The following is a 25441-nucleotide window of genomic DNA, read 5'->3' on the forward strand; positions in this document are numbered from 1 at the left end:
AGATCACTTGATCACTTGATGAGTTTTTTTTTTTTTTAATTGCTGCAATGGAACATCATGACCAAAGTGTAAGTTGGGGAGAAAAAGAAAGATTTATTTGGCTTATCCTGCCGTAGCACTCTTCACCATGGAAGGAAATCAGGACAGGAACTCAAACAGCAAGATCCTGGAGGCAGGAGCTGATGCAGAGGCAATGCAGAGAAGCTGCTTATTGGCTTGGTCACATGGCTTGCTCAGTTTTCATTCTTATAGAACCTGGGAACACAGGCCTAGGGGATCATCCAAAAGGGGTTGGGCCCTTCCCTGTCAATCACTAATTAAGAAAATATCCTACAGGCTCATCTACAGCCCAATCCTATGGCAGTATTTTCTTAATTGAGGTTCCCTCCTATCGCATGACCTTAGCTTGTGCCAAGTTGATATAAATCTAGCCAGCACAGTGTGGCTGGAATGTATTTACATGGTAGTTACACTTTCAGTTTTTGAGGAACAGCCCTACTGGCTAATTAACATTCCCACAAGTAGTGTGTGCCTTGTTTTTTTTTCTTCTTCTCCTCCTCCTCCTTCTTATTATCTGAATCTTTACTAGCAGTCGTTGTATTTCCTCCCTCACTCCCTTCCTTCCTTCCTTCCTTTTTTCTTCTTTCTTTCAAGACAGTGTTTCACTATGTATCTCTGGCTGACCTGGAATTTACTATGTGTGCCAGGCTTGCCTCATACTTACAGAAAATTACCTGCGTCTGCCTCCTGCATGCTGGAATTCAAGGCATGAAACATTATATCTAGCACTGTTTTTTTTATCTTTGATCTTAGCTATTTTATTTTTTTTTGTCATGGCTTCTTTTATATGAAGACTCTAGATTTTATACCTATATAATATGTATACATATATACACACATACTACATACTTATGACATGAAAAAAGAAAGTGATCTGCTGTAGAAAATAAGGACAATATAATGGGGAGCAATAAGACAGGCTAATGGGAATAAATATGAGCCAAATACAATTATAATATATACATGTATGTAAATGTGATAAAACCAATTACTTAGTATGCTAACTAAAAATAATAAATAAAAGTGATCTTAGAGATGTAGAGATGGTTCATGTTTTAAGTGCAAAAACTTGTTGTGTATATCAGTGAACATGTGTGTGCATGTGAAGGTCAGAGGCCATCTTGCAGGAATTGGTCATCTCTTTCCACCATGTAAGTTCCAAGACTCAGGCTTCACTCCATGCCTCTGTGCCTGCTAGTCCATCTCATTGGCACAATTTTAGCCACTTTGACTAGAGTGAGCAGAAACTCAGAGTGAGTTTGATTTGTATTTCCCTCATGGCTAACAATGAGGAACAGATTTTAATCCATTTCTTGATTATTTATACCTCTTTTGAGAACAGTCTGTTCAGTACATCTATCCATTTGTTGATTGGATGATTTGCTTTTGTCTTTTAGTATTTAACCTCTTGTGTTCCTTATGAATTCTAGATTCTAATCTCCTTGCAGATGAATAGTGGACAGTTTTATTCTTCTGTTCTGCGGGTTCTTCACTCTACAGATTGTTTCTTTTGAAGTCCAGGCTATTTTTAATTGTGTGTAATCCCATTTGTCATGTCCTGACCTACTGGGGTTCTTTACAGAGAGTCCTTGAGCAATGGTTAATTTAAGTGTTTTCTCTCTAGCAGATTCAGAGTCGTCATCTTAAATGAAGGCCTTTGATCTATTTTGATTTTTTTTTTCTGAGTGAAAAAGAGATAGAGGGATCCACCATCATTTTTCTACTTGTAGGAGTCTAGTTTCCTCAGCACCATTGGCTGATAAGGCTGTCTTTGCTCTAATGTGTATTTCTGGCACCTGCTCTAAGTGGCGTGGGTCTATATTTACAACCTCTACTTTGTTCTATTGGTTGTCATGTTTGTTTTTGTGCCAATACCATGCAGGTTTTGTCTCTATGGCCATATGATATGTTTTGAGATCAGGTGGTGATGCCTCCAGCATTGTTCTTTACCTTCAGGATTGGTTTAGCTATTTGGGGTCCTTTGTGAGTTCCAGAGTTATATTTTCTAGTATTTTGAAGAGTGCCATTGGAATTTTTATAGAGACTGTATCAACTCCTGTGGATACCTTTTCAGCAATATGCCCATTTTCACATTATAACTCTGGTGATCCATATGTAAGGGAAGAGGGGCATCCTTCCATCTATATTGTCTTATTCACTTATTCATAATTTATTATTGTTTTGGAGTTTAATTATAGAGGTCTTTAAAATTCTTGTTAGGTTCATTCCTAGGCTATTTTGGGTTGCAGAACCTTTAGTAGGCATAGTCTTTGCTGGAGGAAATATGTCACTGGGGGGGGGTGGCATTTGAAGTGCTATAGACTTGTCCCACTTGCTGTTCTCTGCTTCCTGTGTGCCTTTATAATGTGACTGGCCAGCTTCCTGTTTTGGCTACTTTGCCTTCCCTGTTTTCCTCACCATGATGGATTCTATCATTCTGGAATTATAATCCGAACTAAACTCTTCTCTGAATTACTTCTTGTCAGGATATTTCACCATAACAACAGCAAGGGAACTAATGCATAGGTATTTTTATTTTTAAATTTAGTATGAATAGGTATTAGAAAATTATTGATGTATAGGAAAGCTATTGATTTTGTGTGCTCTCATATCCTTGTAATTTGCTGCAATTTTTCTATCAGTTCAGAGTCTCCTAATTAGAATGTTTAGTAGTTTAAGTAAAGAACCAAATAGAGGTAATTGGACTTTCTTACTTAAAGTTTTTCTATTTTTCTCTTGCTTTATAGCTCTAAATCCAAATGCTATATTCAGTATGAATGAAGAAAGTGGACACCATTGCCTTATTCCTAATTTTACAGGAAATGCTTTCATTTCCCCCGCTTAGTATCATATTGGTTGTAAGTTTGTCACAAAATCTTTATTATGTTGAGGTATGTTGTTTCTATTTCTAATTTCATCATGGATTTTTATCACGAATAGATGCTGGATTTTTTCAATGGCTTTTTAGCGTCTATTGAAACCAATCTGATTACAGTATCTGATCTTTTAAAGGTGGTTTTAGATTTGTTTTATAAGTATTTTTGAAAAACATTTAATTTTTTTATTCCTGAGAATTTAATATATGTGAGCAATGAAATATGATGTGATCATATTTACCCTTCATTTGACCTTTTCATCTCCTGCCATATCTCTACCAACATGATACCCTCATAATTTCATATCTTTTCTATTTGTTTTTGTAATCCATGAAGTCCAGTTAGTGATATACATCTATGCATGGTGTGGGACCATCCACTGGAGCATGGGGATTCAATCAGTGTCCATATCCCCAGAAATGAAAGTCCCCTTTTCCCCAAATCTATCATCTTCCGATAGTTCCTCTGAAAGGGGTGGGGAATGAAGGTCTGGCACCCATCTGTGTTAGGCTTTTGGCTTGATCCTGTGCAGGTAACCATAGAGTTTTTGCTGCTTGTCAAGGAAATTAGTCTATCTCTCTCTGCTTCTCTCCTCTTAGTCCCTTCCTTCCTGCTCTGTCTCACCCCTCCCTACCTCCTGTCTCTGTACATCCTTATCTGGCTATGGTGACAGAGTAATACTGGTTTTACAAAATGCCTTTGGTAATGTTCCTTCCCTTTCTAGCCTGTGGAATAGTCTCAGGAGCTTTTCTTTAAAGATCTGATAGAACTTGGCAGTGATTTCTCCTAGTCTTGGGCTTTTCTTTGTTGGGTGACTCATTACTGCTGTTCTATTTTCATCGCTTAATACAGATCTAAGGAAGTTGTTTTTACCATCTTGATTTAATTTGGGTAAGTCATACTCTTCTAGGAATCCATCTATTTCTTCCAGATTTTCTATATGTTCGGGACATAAATACCCTGGATTTCATTGGTATCCATTGTGATGTCCCCTTTTCATCTCCATTGTTACTTTCTCTTGGCTAGTTGATGGAAAGTCTTGTTCATTTTGTTTTCTTTTTTAAAAGCCAAATTTTTGTTTCTTTTCTCTTTTTTAAATTGTTATTGTAGTCTTCATTTAATCAATTTGTCTACTGATTTTGCAGTTCTATATTTTTGCTTTTCTAAACCTTCGAAGTGTATCAAGTTATTAATTTGCAACTTGAGTTTTAGTTTTTATGTAAACAAAAGGTTCTGATAAATTTTGTTTTATTTTCATTTGATTCTAGGGATTAGAAAACATTTCCCTCTGGCTTTCCTTAACAAATAACAAATTTCCTTAAAAAATAGGTAGTATTCTACAACCTATGGCTTCTTGTATAGTTTATGTCATTCCTTTTTCTCTTGATATCTAGTTTTATTCCACTATGCTATGATAATATACATGAATTATTTTGATTATATTTGTCAAATCTTATTTTCTTGCCCAAAATGCCATAGATTTTAGTGACTGTTACATGGGCTGCTGAGAAGTTGTTGGGCAGCTGTTGGGTGGAATGCTGTGCAGATATCTAACTTTCTTTGTTCTATGGCATAATGTATGTTGGAAATTTATTTTTTTTTGTTATTCTCTTTAACTAAATTATCTCCTTATTCATAGGATATGAAGCCACTCAGCTTTATTCTATCTGTTTCCATCAGTCTGTGTCTGACCACTGTGGTTCTTCTATGACTTGGTATGCAACAACGTTTGGAGCATATGTTCTTGATGGGTGGTTCCATTTAGCAGTGACCTTTATTTTCTCTGTCTAATTTTAGCTTTGCATTATCATATGTAAGTACAGTCCTCCACTTGATTAGGGCTTCCATTTTCTTAGTATGCAGACTTCCCATCACTTTCAGTCTGTGCCTTTTGCTAGTGTGTTTCTTATAGACAATACTTCATTGAACATTATTTTTAAATCAGACCAGCCAGTCTTTATTCAATTGGAGGCTTATAATTATTTGCATTTAGGGTTATTATGGAGAGGGGTTGTTGATTTCTATAATGTTTATAGTTGCTTTCATGGTTCATTCAATCATTGATGGTTTTTATCTGGCCCTATTCAGATGCTTGGTAGTTTATCTGGTTCTCTTGTGAAATTGTTCTTTCCTGTGCTCTTGTATTTGATGGTGTCTTTCTTCCTTTGACTCCTTTATATACACTACATCTATGGATCAGGCTGCTTCTCCAAGGCTGATGATATCCCATTTAGTACACCCAAAAGTGGCTGTTTTTTAGCCAGGGGTGTCTCCCAAGTGTGCTGGCAAGGACATACAAACACATTGATGAGATCCACACAGCAGGTCAGTCTCTAGCACTTCAAAGGCAAGTCAGCATTAGGCATGCTGCTGGTGGGATGAAGCTGCAAAGGTTAATTACACCTTTGAACTTCGGAGCCCTCAGTGAGCATTGCAGCAGAAAGATGGGTCTAGATAGAGGTCTTGCCTCAAACACAGGGCTACCATCTCTGCCATTATCCTCAGGGGATGAGCTCATCTTTCTGGCCACCAAGGGCAGGGCTTCCCCCACACTACCCTTTCCTGCCTGAAATTCTTGGCATGTTGAGATTAGGCCTTCTTTTCACTCACAGTTGTCTTCCATACTAGGGATGTGGCCGAGTGTTCTGGGCTCCCTGACTTGTAGCTGTCCTTCATAATCAGGGTTGAAGGGTAACTTAGTCCTAAATGATAGGTTTCCACTCCAGATGGCACCAGTCACGGCCCATGAGACTCGAGGAGTAGAAAGTTGGGCCCCCTCTTTCTGCTGGCCCTTGGTGTGGAACAGTGGGCTTTACCAGAACCCCAAAACAATTGGAGGCTTCAGAACACTGTGGTTTTGTCCTAGAGGTAGAACTGCGGGTACATTGGTTTCTTGTCATCTTTGAGATTAAGTTCTCTGCTTCTGCCCATGTTGGAGAGCAGCAGGCAGGCAGAGCTGTGTGCCATTCACCCCTGTTTGTTCAGTTGCTCTTCTGTATCTCCTCACTTTTAAGCCACCCTGTCACTCTTTTGTGATTTCTGATGCTCCTCTACTATGTCTCCTATACACGATAGTTTCCCTTATCTTCAGCTGTAAAATGTGGCACAAGCTATCAATCAAGTGGCCTCATGGATCCTTTCAAAACTTTGGTATCTGTTTTCAGAATTTTAGAATGAAATAATTTAAGATGTTTGTAAACAACAGTGTAAAAGCTCATCACATGAGTCACTTCCTTGTGAAAGAAAAGTTTGTTCTTGACAGAGAAAGTAGCCATAGATGTACAGTTAAGAAAAGTATAATCTATGTTGTGCATGTTACCTTTGTGTGTATGTGTACATGTGTGTATATGCATGTGTGTATGTGGTCTGTGTATATATGCATGTTCACATATGTTTGTATATGTGTGAGTGTGTGTATGCATGTTCACATGTTTGTGTATGAGTATGTGTATTCATGTTTGTGTGTGTGTGTGTGAGTGTGTGTGTGCACATGCATTTGTGTTATAAACAGAGATCGACTTTTGGTCATTCCTCAGCAGCATTCCATATTAGTTTTAGAAATCTGTGACCTAGGGTACTCCCCAGTTGATCTAGGCTCACAGATCAGTGAGCCCCTGGGATCAACCAACCATCTCTAGCTCCCCAGTGCTGGGGTTAAAGGCATGTGTCACCCCATTCAGCTTTGTAAGTATGTGCTGGAGTTTGAACTCAGGTCCTCATGTTTGTGCAGCAAGCACTACTAATTGAGGCATATCCTTAACTTCAGAAAGTTTTATTTTAAAAGTTATGTGCATGTGTGTTTTGCCTGCATGTATGTCTATGCATCACATGTGTGCTTGGTACCTATGGAGGCCAGAAAGGGAGCTGGATCTCCTGGACTGAAATACAGATGATTATAACCACCAATTGGGGCCTGGAAACCAAACCCCGATCCTCAGCAAGTGCTCTTAACCTCTGAGCCATTACTCTAGCCATGAGGAAAGTTGTGTTTTTAAGACACTGGGCCATGTTTGCAAATCTAGCTTTGTTTAACTCCCTGACTTCCTTTTATGTTAGTTGTGAGTCCTTTGGTAAAAAACAAAACAAAACTTCTTCATCTGTAACAGGGAAATGGGTAGGAGTTCTTTGATCTACAATGTGTAAAAACGGACATTATACACAGAAAGAGCTGAATGCAGTGCCTCCCCTCCTTGGCTGTGAGGCCAAGACAGGGGCATGACACAATCCAGGACAAGCCACCATTCTGGTAAGGAAACCATTCATTCCATCTGTTTCCCATCTCAGCTCATCACTGCCCCATCCCATCCTGGGTTTGTAGAGCAGGGCCCTTTATTCTTATCTTGCAGATATGTATGGTTAGAGAGGGAAATGACTCATTAAGCCAGTGCAGCTGGTACTATGAAAAGCAGCAATGGGCAGCATTTCCACACATCACGTCCTATGGGCACACTCCTTTCTAAGTATGTTCTATGCCTTGGTCCTTCTAGTCCTTAGGAAAGCCTCCAAGAGGAAGTTGTTACTTCTGCTTTACAGAATGGGGGGCAGGGATGTGAGATGGAAACAGATTACCAGCCTGGTCCAAGGTCAGGAAGCACTCAATCTGGAAGCTGAATCCCTGTTTGTTTGCTTCCAGAATCTTTGCCTTTACCCATTACCTTACGCTGCCCCCACTCTCACCCTGGATGCTAGCACTCAGTAGCCTAACCACAGCCCAGAGGACTTCTATCACTATAGAAACAGTTCTGTAGTTTTATGCTGGTTTCTCTTGGAGAGCAAACCCTAGATCCACACTTGATGCCGCAGAACACACATAGTTAATCGGTGGCTTCCCAAGTCCTCCCTGCTCTACTCTGGAGGCTTAACAGTGATTGCCAATTTGGTGATGAGGCTCCCTGTTGGGGGGTCCAGGGTCTCGAGGGCCATTAACCAGACTTGTTGTGTTGTCAAGTACCTTAAAAGCCCATCTCTCATTAGATGGCACTATTCAAACATGACCGCAAGCCTCCTCCTTGCTAGTTCATCCGAATACACAAATACAGCTCAAAAAGACAGTGATCTACACAGAGGCTGCCAAACTTTCTCTAATCCCGACACAAGAGCAAATCGAGTTTAGAGGCTTCAGGCTGTTGAGGTTACAGAACCTAGACATAGGATAGATACGTCACCCTTCCTGCTCTCAGAGGCAAGAACCCTTCAAGGAAGGAGTGGAAAGGTAGGTGGCCCCTAAAACAGGTCAGCTGGGCCAAGGCCATGTGATGCCCAATGCTGGTTCTGTGGGTGACACAGCGTGGGGCTGAACACAGGCATCTGTCTGCAGCCTGGACTCTATAAGCTCTAAGAGACAATGCGATTTAATTTTAAGAGTAAAAAGGAGGCCAAGAGAGAAATTTTTGGCCAGTCAGTGTGAGGACCACTTGAAGTGCCTCATCAAGTCTCAGATAGAACTTTTAGGACTCGCAGAATGTAAAATGGAAAGTGTCAAGTCTCACCTCCTCAAGAGCCCTCTTTAGACCCCCTCTCCCAGCACCCACAGCAGACATGCACTCATTTCCTCTGAACTACCTCTGATGTCTGCTTTGTGCCCTGTGCTGCCTTTAGTACCTGGCCCAGGATGGCATTGAGGCGCTCTGATTCACAGTCCACAACCACAAGCCTCTCCTTTTTCTTCTCCAGGTCCTGGAAGAGCATCCGGTACCCTTCTTCTGTGGTCGTCAGAATGTTGACAGCCGTCACCTGCCAGTTCTTCTCTGCAGCTGTATCCAAGACTCTCTGCAGGACTGACAGGCCTGCAGCGGAGGGGCAGACAGAGACATGGCAACGTCAGCATTCACAGGTGACATCCACTCCTGCCTGCAGCCCACCTCTACTTCCACCAGGTACATTTAGCGCTCTGTCTGCATCCACTTCTGTGGGAATCATGATGCTCTCTACACCCACTCTCTGAGCGCTCACTGCTGCCTGCAATACTTCCCTGGGTGGTCACCACTGTCCCCCACCCTATTCCCGTAGCAAGCTTAGTTCCTGCTCTCTGTGTGTCTGAATGCCACAGAGGCAAGCACCTGGTCCTTGTTGGTTTTCTGTTTACAGGGCATGACAGACAATAAGAAAGTCTTTTGACTAAAAACCCCACAAAAGGCTCAGATGTAAAATATCAGCAAAATTACTTCGATCAGGTCGCTTGACTGTCTGAAACTTAATTTCTTTGAAGGTGAAGAGGGAACTTTGGTTTCTTCAAAGATAAAGTGTCAGCATAGGTAGCGCCTGCCTCACAGTGCTGATGAAGATGAGACAGGCATGTCGGGTGTGGGCTGCTGATACCTTAAGTGTTTTCTAAATGATAATGGTTATTATTTGGGGGCAGAGGTGCTTTGGATGAGAAGATCCCAGATAGGCTCATGTATATGAACACTTACTAGGTCCCCAGTTAGCGGGGCTGTTTGTCAAGGTTATGGAACCTTAGGAAGGTAGAATCTTAGTAGAGGAAGTATGCCCACGGGTGGGTGGGCATTCAGGTTTTACAGCGTTGTCCCATTTTCTCTTCTCTCTCTGCTTCCTGTGCACAAATGCAGTGCGATCAAGGCCAGCTTCCCATTCCTGCTGCCATGCCTTCCCCACCAAGATTCACTGACTATTTGTCCCTCTGGAAATGTGAACCAAAAAAAGCCTTTTCATCCTTAAGATGCCTTTCTCCAGGCATTTCCTCACAGCATCATGAATGCAACCAATGCAGGGAAATTAAGTAATTGTTCATAGAACAGGCCAACCTGGTATCTAAAGATAACTAATAAGTATGAGTCGAATCTGTGAAATTTGGTTATGGCTCTATGAGCTAATATTCTGTCACACAGTAGATGTTCAATAAATGTGTTCTGTATTTCACCACTACCTTCTGATGAAGGCTGACTGTGGAGAAGCCTGCCTTCTTCTCTCAGATTACACAATGCACTTGTTTGCTTTTGTGCAGTGAAGGACCACAAACTTAGTGTCATGTCTCAGCGAAAATGGACAGTTCACACTCCAGGGAGCCAAGGCTATGTTGTTGGCAGAGATGGTCATTCTCTTAGCGATCTGGGAGAGAATCCATTCTCGTGTCTCTCTAGCTTACATTTGACTGCTCCATACCCTTTAGCTTATGGTCCCTTTCATCTCCAAAGCTGGCAATGGTGTCCCAGGCTTCCTTATTTAATCTGACACTGAGTATTCTGGCTCCCACTGTCACAGGTAAAGACCTTTGAGATTGCACCATGTCCGGTGCATGTCCGGAGAACAATCTTTGTTCTCCAAGGTCAGTTAATGAGCAGCCTTCATTGCATCTGCAACCTTAGCTCCCTTTTGGCAATAGCATTCACACATTTTCCAGCTCCAGAGACAAGGGAAGGGACTTGGGAGTGGTGAAAGTATGTTGTTATTGTGCCTGTCATACACAGATATTTTGCTGTCACATTACAAATTATTATTTTTATGCATTCAATGTCTAACTCCTAGTAACACCATTATTTTTCCCTATAGTGACCAATACAGCATCAGGCCCCAGGAAACATCTCTGTACTGATTTCCTTCTGATTTGTTTCATTTCCTGGAAAAGTTGTTTTGTTTGAGTGATCTCCACATTTGCCAAATCATCACTGTGTGTTTGGCGCTATTTTTATGGTGTTCTTCTTTTAGTTCACTGGGTTCTAGGGGGTCAGTCTTATTCTGGTCCCTATTTTGAAGATGTGAACACCAAAACTTACTAGTCCATGATGACATAACCAGAAGATAACAGAGGTCACGGTTCTGGGTTTTGAGGCGGACACAGTCCTTTGCAGAGTGTGGGTTCTTCTGTTAACCTAAGAAATATCTTCTAGGTGTACATTACATTTTTCTGGAGTTGCTACTTCTGACTTACACCTTTATTATGAAACAAGATAGTTCTAAAGAGGACCATTGGCAGATGACCCATAGAGTGGATGCTGTTAGAGAAGGGAAATCATCAAATTAGGAAGAGACAAGAAGAGAGCAAAGAAAATAGAGAGAAATAGATGCTTTTGCTCTCTCCTTTTGGTCACCTTCCTTTCTGAATAGCACTGTCCCCTCTGCCTATAAAACCATCTTAATCAGCCACCCTCCTATCCAAAGTCTTTAAGTTTCTCTGAGGCAAACTCTGCCAGGGAGTTGCTCCCCTATCTCAAGGTCTAGGCTTTCAAGTCCCAGTCCATTTATCTTTTTACACTAGCAATGACAGTGTTCTTCTAGGACTAGACCATGCATAAGAAGAAGGTAGGACAAGGCAAGCATACTCTATAGGGGCCAGGAAGAAGAGTTTCTATTTAGGGGATGAGTGAACAGAGAAAATGGGATGTAATACAGAAGAAACTGAGTACCATATGGAGAGATGTGATAAATAAATGCACCTCAGGATAAAGAAGCCACAGAGAGTAAAAAGTATGGGAAACAACTGGGAAATGTGATTGCAAAATTCAAAGGGAACAGGATTAAAAAGAAAACACTAGGGGAATGATGACGATGGTGATGATAGTAATGATAGATTATAGTGATGATGATTGTAGAGAGGGTGTTGATATCACATGATGATGGTGATGATGCTGGTGGTGAGTGGTGATGGTGTGATGATGGTCAAGATAATGGTGATAATGACCGCAATGATGATCATTCATATTATGATGTTAATAATAGTTACAATGATGGTGGTGGTCGCAATGAAGATGATTGTGATAACATTGATAGTAACTGTGGCTGTGGTGAAGATGACAGTGTTGTAGTGATGATAGTGATTATGATGTGATAGTGGTAATGAAGATGAAGATGATGGTGGTGACAATGATGATGATGGTAGTGATGATGATGATGACCTTGATATTGATGACAATGGTGGCTGTTATGTTGATGATTGACAGTGATGATGGTAGGATGCTGGGATAGTGGAAGTGATGATGATGGGGATGTTCATGATCATGGTGGTAGTGGTGATAGAGATGAAGATGGTGGCAGAGGTGACAGTGATGGTGCTGCTGCTGTTGATGGTAAAGATGATAGTGCTGGCAACAGGTAACACATATTGGGGATAATAGTCACTACACTGTAGGCAATGAACAAACACGTTTCAGCCATTATCTCATTAATTCTTCATGATACATTCTTGAGGTAGGGACAATTCGTCTTCATCCCAGACACAGGGGAATGAAGGCATGGAGAATTTGACTCACTATACAAGTGGTGGAACTGATGCATCAAGAACCTGCCCAAAGCCACAGGGCTAGTGAGGATAGAACGTAGGATTCAGATCCTGGTCTGTTTTATGCTCCATTAACATTACTGTGAACTGTGGTCCACTTTGCTGAAGACTTCAGAGATAATGAGAGTTTGGTGAATGGTGGTAGAATGGCTTGATGGACTGGAGGATATCTCTCTCAGATGATATATTTTCAGACTCTGAGTTAAATATTGGCCACCAAGAGATCACCACACATAGATAAAGCACCTGGCTTGCTTCCCCAAGTACTTTAAAGATACAGAGAGCCATCATTCTTCTTCCTAATGATTTTTCTCCATCCCTCAACAACCTCTTTTCCTTAACCCCGAGCTTACCCCGGTCAGCATCATAAATGTAGACAAAGGTCTGCCACTTGTAATGGTCAATGATGCTAATGAGAGCTTCCTGTAGTTCCGGGCGCAGCTGAAGGACGAACTGATTGGATGTGTCAACGGGAAAGCTTGGAGTGATGAAGCACACATGGAGGGCCCCACAGAAGGAGGTCAGCATGTTGACAGTCCTTCGTTCATAAAACCCAAAGATGGCATAGACTCCTTTGGAGAACTGGGAACAGACTAGAAAAAAAGGTAAGAAAGTTAGTGGTGGCTGGGGAGTCTCTCACTGGGTAAGAGCACTTGCTGCCCAGCATGAAGATCTGAGTTCAGATCCCAGAAACAGTGGAAACAGCCAGGCACAATTACATATGCCTGAAACCCCAACACAGAGGGTTAGAGACATGAAAATCCATGGGTCTCACTGGCCACCAGCCCAGCCAAAATTAGAAATCTCTAGGTTCAGTGAGAGGCCTTTGTATGAAGGGAATAAGGTAGAGAGTAACAGAGGATTACACCCAATATCCTTCCTTAGCCCCTGAACATGTGTACATAGGTTCACATACCTGTATAGACATATGTATATACATGCATCCTCCCCAATTAATGAATAGAAGATGCTGTAAGCAAATGGCCAGATGGATCAAATAATCTGTTTTACCCACTATCACTTACCATCTGCTGTCTAGCCATACTCCCTACCAATCAGCCATCCGCCCAGGCCTTCAAATGCCAATCTGTTCACCAGTCCATTGATCGTCCCATCTTCCCATTCTATTCACACTTTCCTTTGTGCAAACCCCCATCCATCTGTCTACAGCCAATGTTTATCAGATGCCTGTCATAGATCAGTGGTACTGGGATTATTGATTATAGTAGCCATACAGCAAAGCACTTTCATTTAATTAACTCTTCTTGTCACTCTAATGACCATTTTAAGAAAAGAAAGACAGGGCCACTTTTTAGAGGTTAAGCTTAAACCAAGGATTTAAAGTGAACATTCATATTTGTGCTGGGGAAATGGCTTGGTGAGTAAAATGCTGACCATGCAAGTGTAAAGGAAGGCATGAGTTTGAATCTGTAGGCTATGGAAAGCTGGGCACAGTAGTATGTGTACCTGTAACCTTACTGACTTTATGGTTAAATGGGAGGTGGAGATAGGAGAGTGTCTAGAATGTTTTTGGTCCAGGTAGTCTGCGTACACTGGCAAACAACAGAGCAAACCTGTCTCAAGCAAGATAGAAAGAAAGGGTGAACATCTGAGGTTGTCTTCAGACTTCCATGTGTGCATGCTTAGGAACATACGCACCCACACAGTTAATGGACATACTCTTGATATATATATATATATATATATATATATATATATATATATATATATGTTCCAGATCAAATCCAAGGTGGGGTGATATGCTGTTTTGGCCACCTTTAATTTCTTTACCCATGACTTTAAGGCAAAGCTTAAAAGAAAAGAAATGAAAAGAAAAGAAAAGAAAAGAAAAAACACAGCCATAGGAAGGGCACAGCCTATGATTGCTGCTGGCACGGGTTTAGGAAAACAAGTGTTGATTTTCTCCACCTTGCCCTTCCTCTCGGTGTGTGTCTCCTGCTGATGTTCATGTTGAATTCATACATCTTGCTAGGAGAGTTCCAGACCTTCCAGAGTCTCAGCCACAGCAACAGCTTAGCCATGTAAACAGCCCCATAGGATCCATTCCCATAGGATCCATTCCCATAGGATCCCAGCAGTTGGCAATGCTGCTTAGATGAGGGTGTGATGGGAACAAGGCCAAGGGGGTGGGATCCAGCTGCCCATCAGTCAGTCTGTAAACTTAGTTTTCTCTCTGATACAGGATGGGGAGTTCACAGTCTTTGCCTCAGCTAGGGGACATCCCTTACTTCATCACGAGAAGAGACCCTCATTGCATATTAACATGTTGAGTCCTCAAAAAAAATATTCCCCGAGAATTATTATTATTGTTAATGTTTTAATTTATTCTTTGAGAATTTCACACACGAATACATTATGTATCAGTCATCTTCATCCCTGACACCCACACTCCAACTCTTCCCATGCTTCCTCCCATCCCCAGACTCTCACTTTAAGTCTCCCTCAGGGTGACTTGCCCACTAACCAACAGATCTTCATCTAGTTTGAAACATCATCGGATACCTACTCTAACCCACCTGGTTGTCCTGAGAGATGACAGTGATAATCATGGCTTGAACTTTATGCTTTTGGTATTTCAAATTAATACTCATTATTAACATGCTGTATGATTCTTAGGAAATGTTTGGAGCTTTCTGGATATTCTATGACTACTCTTAGAAATTTTATATTTTAGTGTAGAAAAGAACAGGCTTTATTACAATGCCATTTTCGGATGTGTGTATTCTTATACTTTGTTTATATGTACCTGCCCCCCCCCATTGGCCTCTCCTGCTCTTCCCACTGCTCTCCTTGCTCTTACTAAACAGCCCTGTGCACACATTTTGAATCTAGATTCTTTGAAAGATAAAGCATGATATAACAGCCTTTCTCCTTCCTATTGCCCTCTCCCTTCTCATTAGGTTCCTTCCTTCCCTGCATGGTCTCCCTTCTGCTATCATGTGCACATGTGTACACACTACACACATACATCATACATGTGCACACAAGAACACAGCTAAATACACACATACATTCACATACAGTTTTAAATCTAGGTTAGATAAGAAGCAGCATGGCGTTTGTTTTTTTAGCAGTGGGATCCATTCTCTCACTGAAGCTAAAGGAAGTTTATCAATTAAACAAACCAAAATGAAACAAAATATATTATTTCACTTCCTTGTGGTTCTGAGATTCCCATTGTACATGGGAAAAATTACTGGATGTCTGACCAGGACACAGAATCTGAAAAACTGCCCTGGTGACCTTTCCTGCCTTGCTCACTCTCCTCACTCCCTGATTGGTCATCCTGGCTGTCATTCTGCAGCTTGAGTCCAGTGGTTTTGTCTCAGGCACACTGTTCTCTCTGTCCCTTTCTAGCCTGCAGTACTGGTTCTCTCCTCTCAGCAAAGAGCAATCCTCTGCAGTCCTCTCTCAGCTTGTCTCACATCCCCAAGCGGACTTCATCCCTCCCCTCCTGACTATCACTTCACTTCACTAGCCTCCATTCCCATCCTTAGTCTCTGTTTCTAAAACAACAGCCTTGGCTGCTGTGTATGCCTGTAGTGATTTTGTTCCATGCCATGTATCTGATGTAATAATTGTGTGTGTCCCAGAGCCAGAAGAGTGCTTGGAACACCATAGGTGCTGAATAAATATTTGAGAAAGGAATGTATGCTGGATGCTTGAGGGGAAGTTCACGTGACCTGGAATAGATGGTGGAAGGCGCTGGTTTCCTGGACCTCCTTCTCTGTTGCTTCTTTCTGAGGTGGCTTCTTAGCCTCCTCCACTCAAACTATTTTCTCTTTCTGCCTAATGAGACTCACTTTCTGTGCACAGCCCACAATAAGCACTGTCTTTAAGTGTCTGTTGTAATTACTAGACTCAGGTTTTCCATAAGTATGGATTTTTCTACCAGGGAGCTTGCATTGTATATTATCCACCCATGTTAAATATAGATTTGTCAAAATGCACAATCCATCTTCCAGGGTTAGTGTGCATAGGGAGCACATAAACCCTGTTAAAATATTATAATATGCTCCATGGTATTTTAAGGATCCCTTCTCTCCCCTTGGGGCAGTGAAATACTGTCCTGTGGCATGAAAATCCAGCTTTCAGACCTATTACCCCACATCACCTTCTGCTTTCACATGTTCAGTCAGGTCTCTGGGGTCCTGGTGGCTGTGGCATTTTTTGCTAGAACTTTAGAAGCAGAGGAAGGAAAGGAGGGGAGTGGGAGAGAAGAAAAGGAGGAGTGTGGGGAGGGAAGGAAAGGAGAGGAGTGTGGAGAGGGAAGTAAAGGAGGGGGTGTGGAGAGGGAGGGGAAGGAGAGGGGTGGGGAAGGAGTCAGCTCTGCTTAAATCCCTAGACACAGCTTCCTTCTCAAATAACCTCCTGTTTTCCCTTCAGCAAATTTCTCTTTCATTCAATTGGGTGCTTTATCCTTTAGACTAAAAGGGTGTATTTTACCACTGCTCCCTAAAAAGATGTAAGCTGGTGGATGGCCCAGATGGGCCCTACCCGGTAGTCACTGAGTTCAATCTTTTACTTTGGTGTACCTCCTCATGTCAACCAAGCCCTAGAAGAAAGGAGGCAGGAAGAGAGGGAGATGGAAGGGAGAAAGATGGGAAGTGACAAAAAGGGAGAGAGGGAGGGAGATGGAGAGAGAAGGAGACTCCACAGGCCCAAGGACTGCATGGAAGTGCGGGCAGTCATGTTGGAAGGCATGGCTTTGGATCTGTCAAAATAAATAGTCATAGCAGAGAAAAGGGATCCACAGAGCAAGTACTAGACTAGGTGGCAGAAGACCCAGTGGGTTATCTCTTCCTTTTAATCATTACAAAGAGCTTGAATGACTTTGAACAAATTCAGGCTTTTCCTGGGAGCTTTCTCAGCTGTGAAACAATGGTTTAGATCCCACTGGGTTCAACTCCTCCAGACACCAGAATTCTAGAGTCTGGTCTAATTGACTGGAAAATATTCTCTGATTCAACGTTTGAGCTGTTCGAAGCTCAGACATTCAGGAACCTCCTTTGCAACTCTTCAGTCCCAGAAGATGGTGGAGCTTGGAGTCTTTAGATTTCACAGGATGGAGTGCTGGCACTAAGTCCAGAGCCTGTGGAGTCTGGAGTTTCATTTAAGATGCAACATTTGACCTGTAGTGTGTTAGTTCTTTAGTTGAGGGTAGATGAGGCTTGAAGAAAACCAGAGGGAGAGCTGTGGTTGGAGGACATATTCCTGATTCCTGGATGCGACCAGCAGGGGTGAAGGACCAGGAGGGTTCCTAAGCAGAATCAGGACCCCAGTGTGTACTGGCTGAATGAAGCACAAAGCCCCAGCACAGACCCACAGCAGGCTGGATTGTGTGTGGGGTCTTCAGCATGGGAACACCTGGGTAGCACCTGCTGGTGGTCATCAGTGTGTGCTGGCATTGGACCACTGATCCATGGCAGAGAATATCTCCTCACACTTTTTAGCCCACAAGGAAATTACAGACTAGTGACAAAAAGTCCAGACCAGAGTTCTGCCACTCTGGCTATAAAACCCATGTTCCCAACATATTTGATATGCTACATTCTCCCTCTGCAATGATGGAAAGAAACAGACTGGCCCACAGGTTAGCATCAGGTTCTGAAAAATTCTTTCAAGTGACCTTCTTCTGGCCAGGTCAAAAGCCATTGCTTCATTATAACCATATGGACATCTGTCTATCTATCTTTCTATCTTCATCATAGTCATCTATACCTATTAACCCCTGTCTCTTATCTGTATCAACCTATTTCTATGTACCTATATATTTATTCACTATGGTGTGAACTTAGTGTTATTTTATGTCCTCTTCATCATGGGGAGTCCTTATGTGCTTATACAGACATACATACTCTTGTCTTGTCCTATGAATGCATCCATTGGCCCATTTGTTCACTTCTAAAACAGAAATGGGCTGCTGAGCTTGGCAGCACCCCAGCCCCAATTATCAACACTTTGACAGTAGAAGATAAAGATGGTTACCAGGAAACAGTTATAATTATTCTATCAGGAATGAGTCCATTTATCCTCAACCTCAAGAGGAGGCGCCATGTACTCAAATAAAAAAACCTGGTGTGGTTGTGTGCACAGGTAATACTAGCTCTTAGTGAGTCAAGGACAGAGACCTGAATGATCCCTGGGGCTTGTTGGCATCCAGTGTCAGTGAATCAGTGAACTCAAGATGCAGTGAATGACTGCTTCAAAAACTGAGATGGAGGAAGATTGAGGAAGAACTTACCAACATCAACCTCTGGTCTATGTATTCACAGGTGAACACACACACACACACACACACACACACACACACACACACACACACGAGAAAGAGAGAGAGAGAGAGAGAGAGAGAGAGAGAGAGAGAGAGAGAGAAACTGGGAAGATGGCTCAGCTATATGAAGAGACATCAACCAGTAGGATGTTAGCTGAAGTCACTGTCCACAAAGCATATCCCAGGGTAAGGAATGACAGGCACAAAGGTCCTGAAATATAGAGATGGGGCTGCTGTTCCCCCCACCTTGAGGACAATCTGCAGGAGAGCAAATTCCACAAGTAGAGGAAGTGAAAATTGAGGCCAGGACTCTCCTTCTGGGAGACAGGAAAACCCCCAAGCTGCTCAGCGTGGCAGCCCAGGCCAGCCTCCTGCTCACAGGGGCCCTTTGATAGACATTCCTGGTTGCAGCATCATCCACTTAGTATCAATAAATCTCCAGGCCTGCCCATTGTCCCTGACAGCTCCCTCCATGGGAGGGAACTCCCTGTATTAGCTGCCTTGTAATTGTCACTTTCTTTAAGGCCTCTCTCTCTGACAATTTTCCTTAGCTCCTGGCTTCAGTCCCTGGAAGTGTGTCAGACTCATGGTAAATACTGGATAATGAGGTGACAGGGACAGCTTCACTTTGGGGGAGGGAACTATAACATACACATATATGGGAGGATGTTTAGGTACCCCCACCCACATATACCTGAACAACGATAGCCTTTCAGGTAGGGCTCTCACTCAACTCTGTTTTGTCAGTAAATATGCTGTATGTCTGTCACTCAGAGGACAGTGTCCCTCCCTCCTTTCCATACTCTGGCTCCAATCCTGATCCATGCAGGACAATCATCATGCATTCCCACTCTAAGTGAAACCATACTCAAAAGGATTCTGAGACACGTCTGGGGAGTCTTTGTTGTTTAGTGTGCAAACCCTTACCAGTTCTCTGATGCAGTCAACCACTATTTACTGTTGTCAGAAAATTGAGATCTTGCGATGCCCCAAGACCTGTGTGCTTCTGGCTTTCCTGGGGATTCTTAATGACTTCAGCAAGTCCCACGACAAGGTGGCAGTAAGGAGCCAGCTACTGAACAAACGGTCCCACTTGCTGTCACAGCCAGTGCGACTGGGTGCTGGACACAAGCCAGGCAGAATGTGCATTGCCTATCCAGATAGAGCAGAAGTTTATCCGCCTGCTGGGTGAAGGGCAGGGGAGCACGAGAGCAACTGCAGAGAGTGAAGCAGAGTGGGGTACAGTTTGTGGTATCACACTGGAGGTGAACAGGGACCTGAGTACCCAGGGCTTCTCAGGAGCAGGCCAAGCTACACCACCCTGCTCTGTGCCGGTATTTCTTATTGGCATCTTTCTTCACACAGGCCCAAGAGACCTCACTAAATGGCTGCAGAATGGTGGCCATCTTCCTCTGAGCAGTTTGGACATTTAATGTCCAGATGGAGTACTGATGACCGGGCCCAGGAGGCCAATGAGATGTGACTGTGTGTATGAGGTTGAGAATTAGAAGCAGGCCAGGCTCACTGGTTGTGGGATCTAAATTCACTGTGTGGGTGAGTGTCTTGCTGAAAGCAAGGGGAAGGGCAGACTCATGAGTAGCCCTGGCTCCTGCACTTCAGAACTCACTGGGGCTCAGAACTGTCCATGCAGAAAAGCTGGTCTGGCATTGATTGCTCTGCAATCCTGAACTGTACTGGAAACATCTAGATGATGCGGTCCTTCTCTGCCCCCTCCTTCATACCTTCATCTCTTCCTCCTTCCATGTCATCTCTCTCCCTGCCTTCTTCCCTCCTTCCCTCCATTTCTCCCTTCCTTTCCTCTATCTTCTGCCCCTCCTCCCATCCTTCTATCTTTCTCTCCTCTCCCTCTCTTCCCTCCCTCCCTTCATTAGAGCATTCATCTTCATTAGATGTGTGTATGTAGTTCCACATAAAAGAATGTTCTATTTTTTCTTCAGTTTACTTATCAGACAAATGTCCACTGAACACATAGTATGTGTTGGGCAGAAAGTAGGTGCCAGTGTCCAACAGGCTGTGACAGGTCAGTGATGCAGGTGGTGACAAAATTCACAAGACAGAAAGAGGAAAAGATGGAGAGTTTATTAGATACACTGTGGTCTCCTGCAGTGGGCAAGTCAGTGAAGGTTGCTGAGCGCTGCCTTTATCAGGGCACAGTTCTATGTGGAGAGCAGGACAGTGTCTCAGTGCCATGGGCTTATCCAGATTAGTGTGGCCTTGAAGCAATAGCAGTCTTGTCCTCAGACTCTTATCTTAAACCAGCATCCACAACATGGGGATGAGTCCTGGTTACATAGACTCCACTGCCATGGAGTCTATGCTCCAAAAGGAGAGAGAGCCATCATAAACATAGTGGATGCTGCACGTGTTAGAAAGAAAACACAGTGAGGCCAGGGGAGGGTGGTGGGCTGCTTCTAGCATGTAGTCAAGGAGCCCCTCTGTATAGCAGCCATGACCGAGCTGAAAAATGACCACGGGGAGAGCTAGTTAGGCAAAGGGCCATAGGAGAAACTGCATGCAGAGGACCAGAACATCTGAACAGGGCTCAGCAACAAGACGTGACTTGGGAAAGCACAAGAAAGGCCTGAGCTGGAGCTTGGTTCTGCTGGACTTGCCTTGCATGTGTAAGACCCTGGCTTTTGTGTGTGTGCGTGCGCTTGCATCCATGCATCTGTGTGTGTGTGTGTGTGTGTGTGTGTGTGTGTGTGTGTGTTGTGTATAGAGGAGGGAGGTGGCATGTATCTATCTGCATTGCAAGTGTAGATACTGGGTTTCATCATCAGGTGTGTGTGTGTGTGTGTGTGTGTGTGTGTGTGTGTGTGTGTGTATGTGTGTGTATGGAGAGAGAGAGACAGAGAGAGAGCGAGAGCAAGAGAGAGATGGGAGAGGAGATGACCAAGTGCACCTGATGTAGAGAAAGAATGGCATAGCTGGGATGAGGATGGAGAGAAGGCATGCTTATAACTGTGTGTAGGGTAAAGGATTAATGCTCTTTAAGGTCTAGGGCATTTAGTGTGTGACTTGGAACTCTGCAGAATTCTTGCTCCAGTTTGAGAAGGTCAGAACTAGCTTATTTCACTGTCTTCCAACACTATCATTGTGTAGTACAAGCTACAGGACGAGAGACAATGTGGACATTGAGTAAGAACTCTGTTTCGATGGGACAGCTTGAAAACTGAAATGGGCACATATGACTTATAGTGAACTTCAAGAGTCAGTTCAAGAGTCACAGTGTCTCTGGTCATTTGTAGGCCCTAGGTCGGGCAGCCCTACTACCTCCTGTCCTCTTCCCCTCCAAAGGTTTTCCACTAAAATTGCACTTCTGTATCTGCATAAGTATGTATCTGTGAAGCTCTGTCTAAGACACAGCGTTTGTTACTGTGGGTTCTTGGAAGACAAGAATGGAAATGGATGGAGGCTAACAAGATGAAAGTGTTTTGGGTGGCTACAAAGGAGCCTCAGAGGAGCCAGAGTCCATAATCTCCAGGGATCAGTGTCAGGATGTCACACACAAGGTCTTGAGAGTGTCACCATTGCCCTAGCCATTTGTGTGAACAGCTTCATACAGTTCAAGATTGCTCAGAGCCTGGGCTACCCAAAGGGCAGGGAGGAGTGGTTAAGTAGCCCTTTTACTAGAAATAGCAAAGGTAAAGCATGGGTCCTGCAAAGCAGAAGGGCATACCAGCAACAGAGAGCTTCAAGATTTCACACTGCTCTTATTTCACAAGTCAAAGTCCAAGATCAAACTAGCAACTCCATAAATGACCCATAGTTCTAAGCACTGCGTGTTCAATAACATGATATATCTGATCCTATCATTATTATCTATACCCTGAGAGAGAAATGAGTGATACGCAAGTGCCTTTCCCCTTATAAAGGCTTCATAATTCTTTACAACTCCTATGGGGATTTGCACAATAATTATAAAGTGCTTTTAGTAGAGGGATGAATGAGTATATGCAGACAATTTGCTTATATTAAGATATGGATGCTATGTTTAAAGTGTGTGTGTGTGTGTAGGTGTATATATGCGCACACACATGTAGAGGCCAGAGGTGAATTCCTTGATCACTATCTTAAACGTTGAGCCAAGGCCCCTCCCTTTAAAATCAGAGGTCACTGAATGAACTTGCTCCAGGGATTCCTTGTGTCTGCCTCCTGAGTATTAGGGTTGTACTTGGCTGCTCTGCCTGCCTGACATTTATACGGGTTCTGAATATCTGAACTCTGGCCCTCAAATTTGAGTGGCTCATGTTTCTTCCACTTAGCTACCTCCACTCTCTACAAGGTGTTTTCTTGACTACTGATCCCTCATCTTTCTTCCACAATGTCTGTCGAATGGGATGGACTCATTGGTTACATATTTTCAAGTGACATTCTGTGTGTTGTGTCTTTTGAAAGTAAAGGCCTTTTAAGTTTGCTGTTTTTCTTGGTGCATAAGATGCAGTGAATCCTGTGCATACTGGCTGAGCAATAAACCTATATCCCTATCACCTATATCACCTATATCCATAAGTCTGGCACATAGGTATGCAAGGCCTTGGGTGTGTCAGCCAGCCTACTTCTTGTCAGCTTAGATTGACAGGAAGAGAGTGCTACTCTTGGGCTGGTGATAGAACCCAGCCAAGCCTGATGTGTTCCACCCACAATACTCAGACTCCTCAGCCGTGCTCCCTAGGCATGGAGGTTCACATCCCTTACATAACTCAGCCCTTTATGATGTCAAATGGGTTCAGAAGGAAGGATTTTCACACTGTGTGGAAAACTACTTGGCAGTACAGTATACATATGGACTGTGATGGTAAAAGAGTCTGCCAAGGATAGGACATACAATGTACACTGTCCCTGACTCATCACCTACTTAGGAGCAGGAACTCGCAGAGTCATAGATTTTTAGTACTAGAGGTACCTGGTCTTAGGGGACTAGTGGCCTAGAAAAATCTTCCTACCAGACAGCTAGCTGATCAACCACACTTTAAGCTTTATTTAATTTGCATATGTTTAGAATATGCAAAACTAGTGTCAAGGTTATCACTGGTAGAGCCTCTCACCTCTCTTGATGGTGTGATGTTGTCTGCTGGTGACCTTGATGTTCCAGGTGGCTGGCACTGCCTGCATCAACACCATTCTTCTTATTTATCACTGTGGTTATGTCATGTGCCCAGTGTTTACTATGGGTCTAATACTGTTCTAGGTAAATGTGTGTTTCCTCCTTCATTCCCCTGTGATTCACTTTTTTTCTCCAATGCATGATGAGGCTGAACTCAAGGAGATCAGTTAATCCTCTGTGATTCAGTCCTATGATACAGAACTAAGCTAGCATAGCATAGAATGCACATCTGGCCCATTCTGTGACCTGTGCTATGAAGGTATGTCAACCCAACCAGAGCTTTCATTCTCTGTATCGTAAAAACAGCAACTTCAAACAATCTTGGTGCCACTGTGTCCCAACACTATGCTAAGTACTTTCTATGAATACTAATTTAATAATTACTAATGAGAAAGGGGGAACAGGGGTAAAACCAAGGGCCTCACACATGCTAGGCACTCTAGTTTCCTCCCTGTTGCTGTGATAAAACATTCTGACCAAAATCGACTTGTGGAGGAAAGGATTTTCTCATCTTACACTTCCAGGGCATAGTTTATCACGGCAGGAAGTCAGAGTAGGAAGCTGAAACAGAAGCCACAGAGGAGCATTGCATGCTAGCTCACTCCCTGGCTCATGCTAGGCTAGCTTTTTCTTATAGCCTAGGACCATCTGCCACAGGAACAGTATAGCCCATAGTAGGTCAGACCCTCTTACATCCTTTTATAATCAAGAGCATCCCTCACATACATCCCCACAGGTTAATCTGATCTAGGAAATTCCTCAACTGTGAACTTCTCTCAGATGACCCTAGGCTATCAGTTGAAACTCAAGGATAACTAGTACACTAGGCAAGAACTCTGGGAAACACCCTCAGCCCTAATATTAATAATGAAAGATATAGTTATTGTCCTACCTTAGAGACAGCAAACTGAGCTTGACTGACCCACCCAAGGCCACATAGTCATTCTGTAGAAGACTGAGAATCCAGGCACCACGGTTCTATCATAGGCATATTCCATGACTCTTAGTTCTCACCTATCCATTTCCTCTCATAAACACCTTGTAAGCTGAGCAAAGAAGGAGTCTACATATAGATGAGAAATGAGCCAGGAACCACAGAGATAAGTCTGACCCCCGGTCTCTTTTTGATGACTATGGTGACTAAAGTATGCTGTTTACAACATAAGGAGAGGAGGCAAGGGAAAGGGGCTTGAGAGGCTAGACGCTCATGACTAGCATCTCAGTTGCAAGAAGGCTGCCTCTTATTGCCCTTTGTGTAAGTGCCATGGGCCCTCTAAGCTCTCAGGTGGACACTAGCTATGACCACACAAGGGCAATAATGAAGCAGATTGGTGCAGAGCTTCTCAGTTCCAGATTTCTGTCCCATGCTATAGTGGGCAGCTAGCTTTGTACTAGAGGACTTGAGATGGTGTCACCTCAGCTGTTAGTCTGCTCTGATGATATGGCAGAAGAGACTCCATCTTGAATTGAAATGCATGTGCAGAAAATTGATGTATGCCAGGGAGCATGAATATTGTGCTTGGGCAATGAGAGACCAAGGTGTGTGGTCCAGTCAGCTCTGTGAGTTGAAGGGCATGGTCTGCTAGCCAAGCAAAGAGTTCTTGTTTGGAATGAGATAAGGACTGGGATTGGAAGTAGACCTGGACAAAGATCTTTCTTGGGCAGAGTTCATGGGCCATGGTTGAGTGTTCAGGATTCTCATGTGGGGTAGGAGTTGGCATTCACTGCAGGGCCCTCATCTTTTTCCAGTTCTTTAAGGAACCATTGCTATGAGGAGTACAAGGTAAATCGTTCATTAAGTGAAGCAGACTTCCCTTTTGGCTATCTTATTTCCCATTTTCTGAGTG

General features: G+C 43.1%; 1 protein-coding gene across 1 annotated transcript in view; it reads right to left on the reverse strand.

The window, feature by feature from the left end:
* Positions 1-25441, reverse strand: part of Gria1 (glutamate ionotropic receptor AMPA type subunit 1) — a 309938-nt gene that overhangs the window by 137253 nt on the left and 147244 nt on the right. Inside the window, exons 3-4 of the mRNA XM_051180635.1 lie at positions 12525-12764; positions 8538-8722 (exon numbers count right to left, since the gene is read on the reverse strand). Coding sequence (XP_051036592.1) covers positions 8538-8722; positions 12525-12764 — 425 coding nt within the window. The remainder of the gene's footprint in view (positions 1-8537; positions 8723-12524; positions 12765-25441) is intronic.

Source organism: Phodopus roborovskii, unplaced genomic scaffold (genome assembly GCF_943737965.1).
Source record: "Phodopus roborovskii unplaced genomic scaffold, PHOROB, whole genome shotgun sequence".
Taxonomy (NCBI): Eukaryota; Metazoa; Chordata; class Mammalia; order Rodentia; family Cricetidae; genus Phodopus; species Phodopus roborovskii.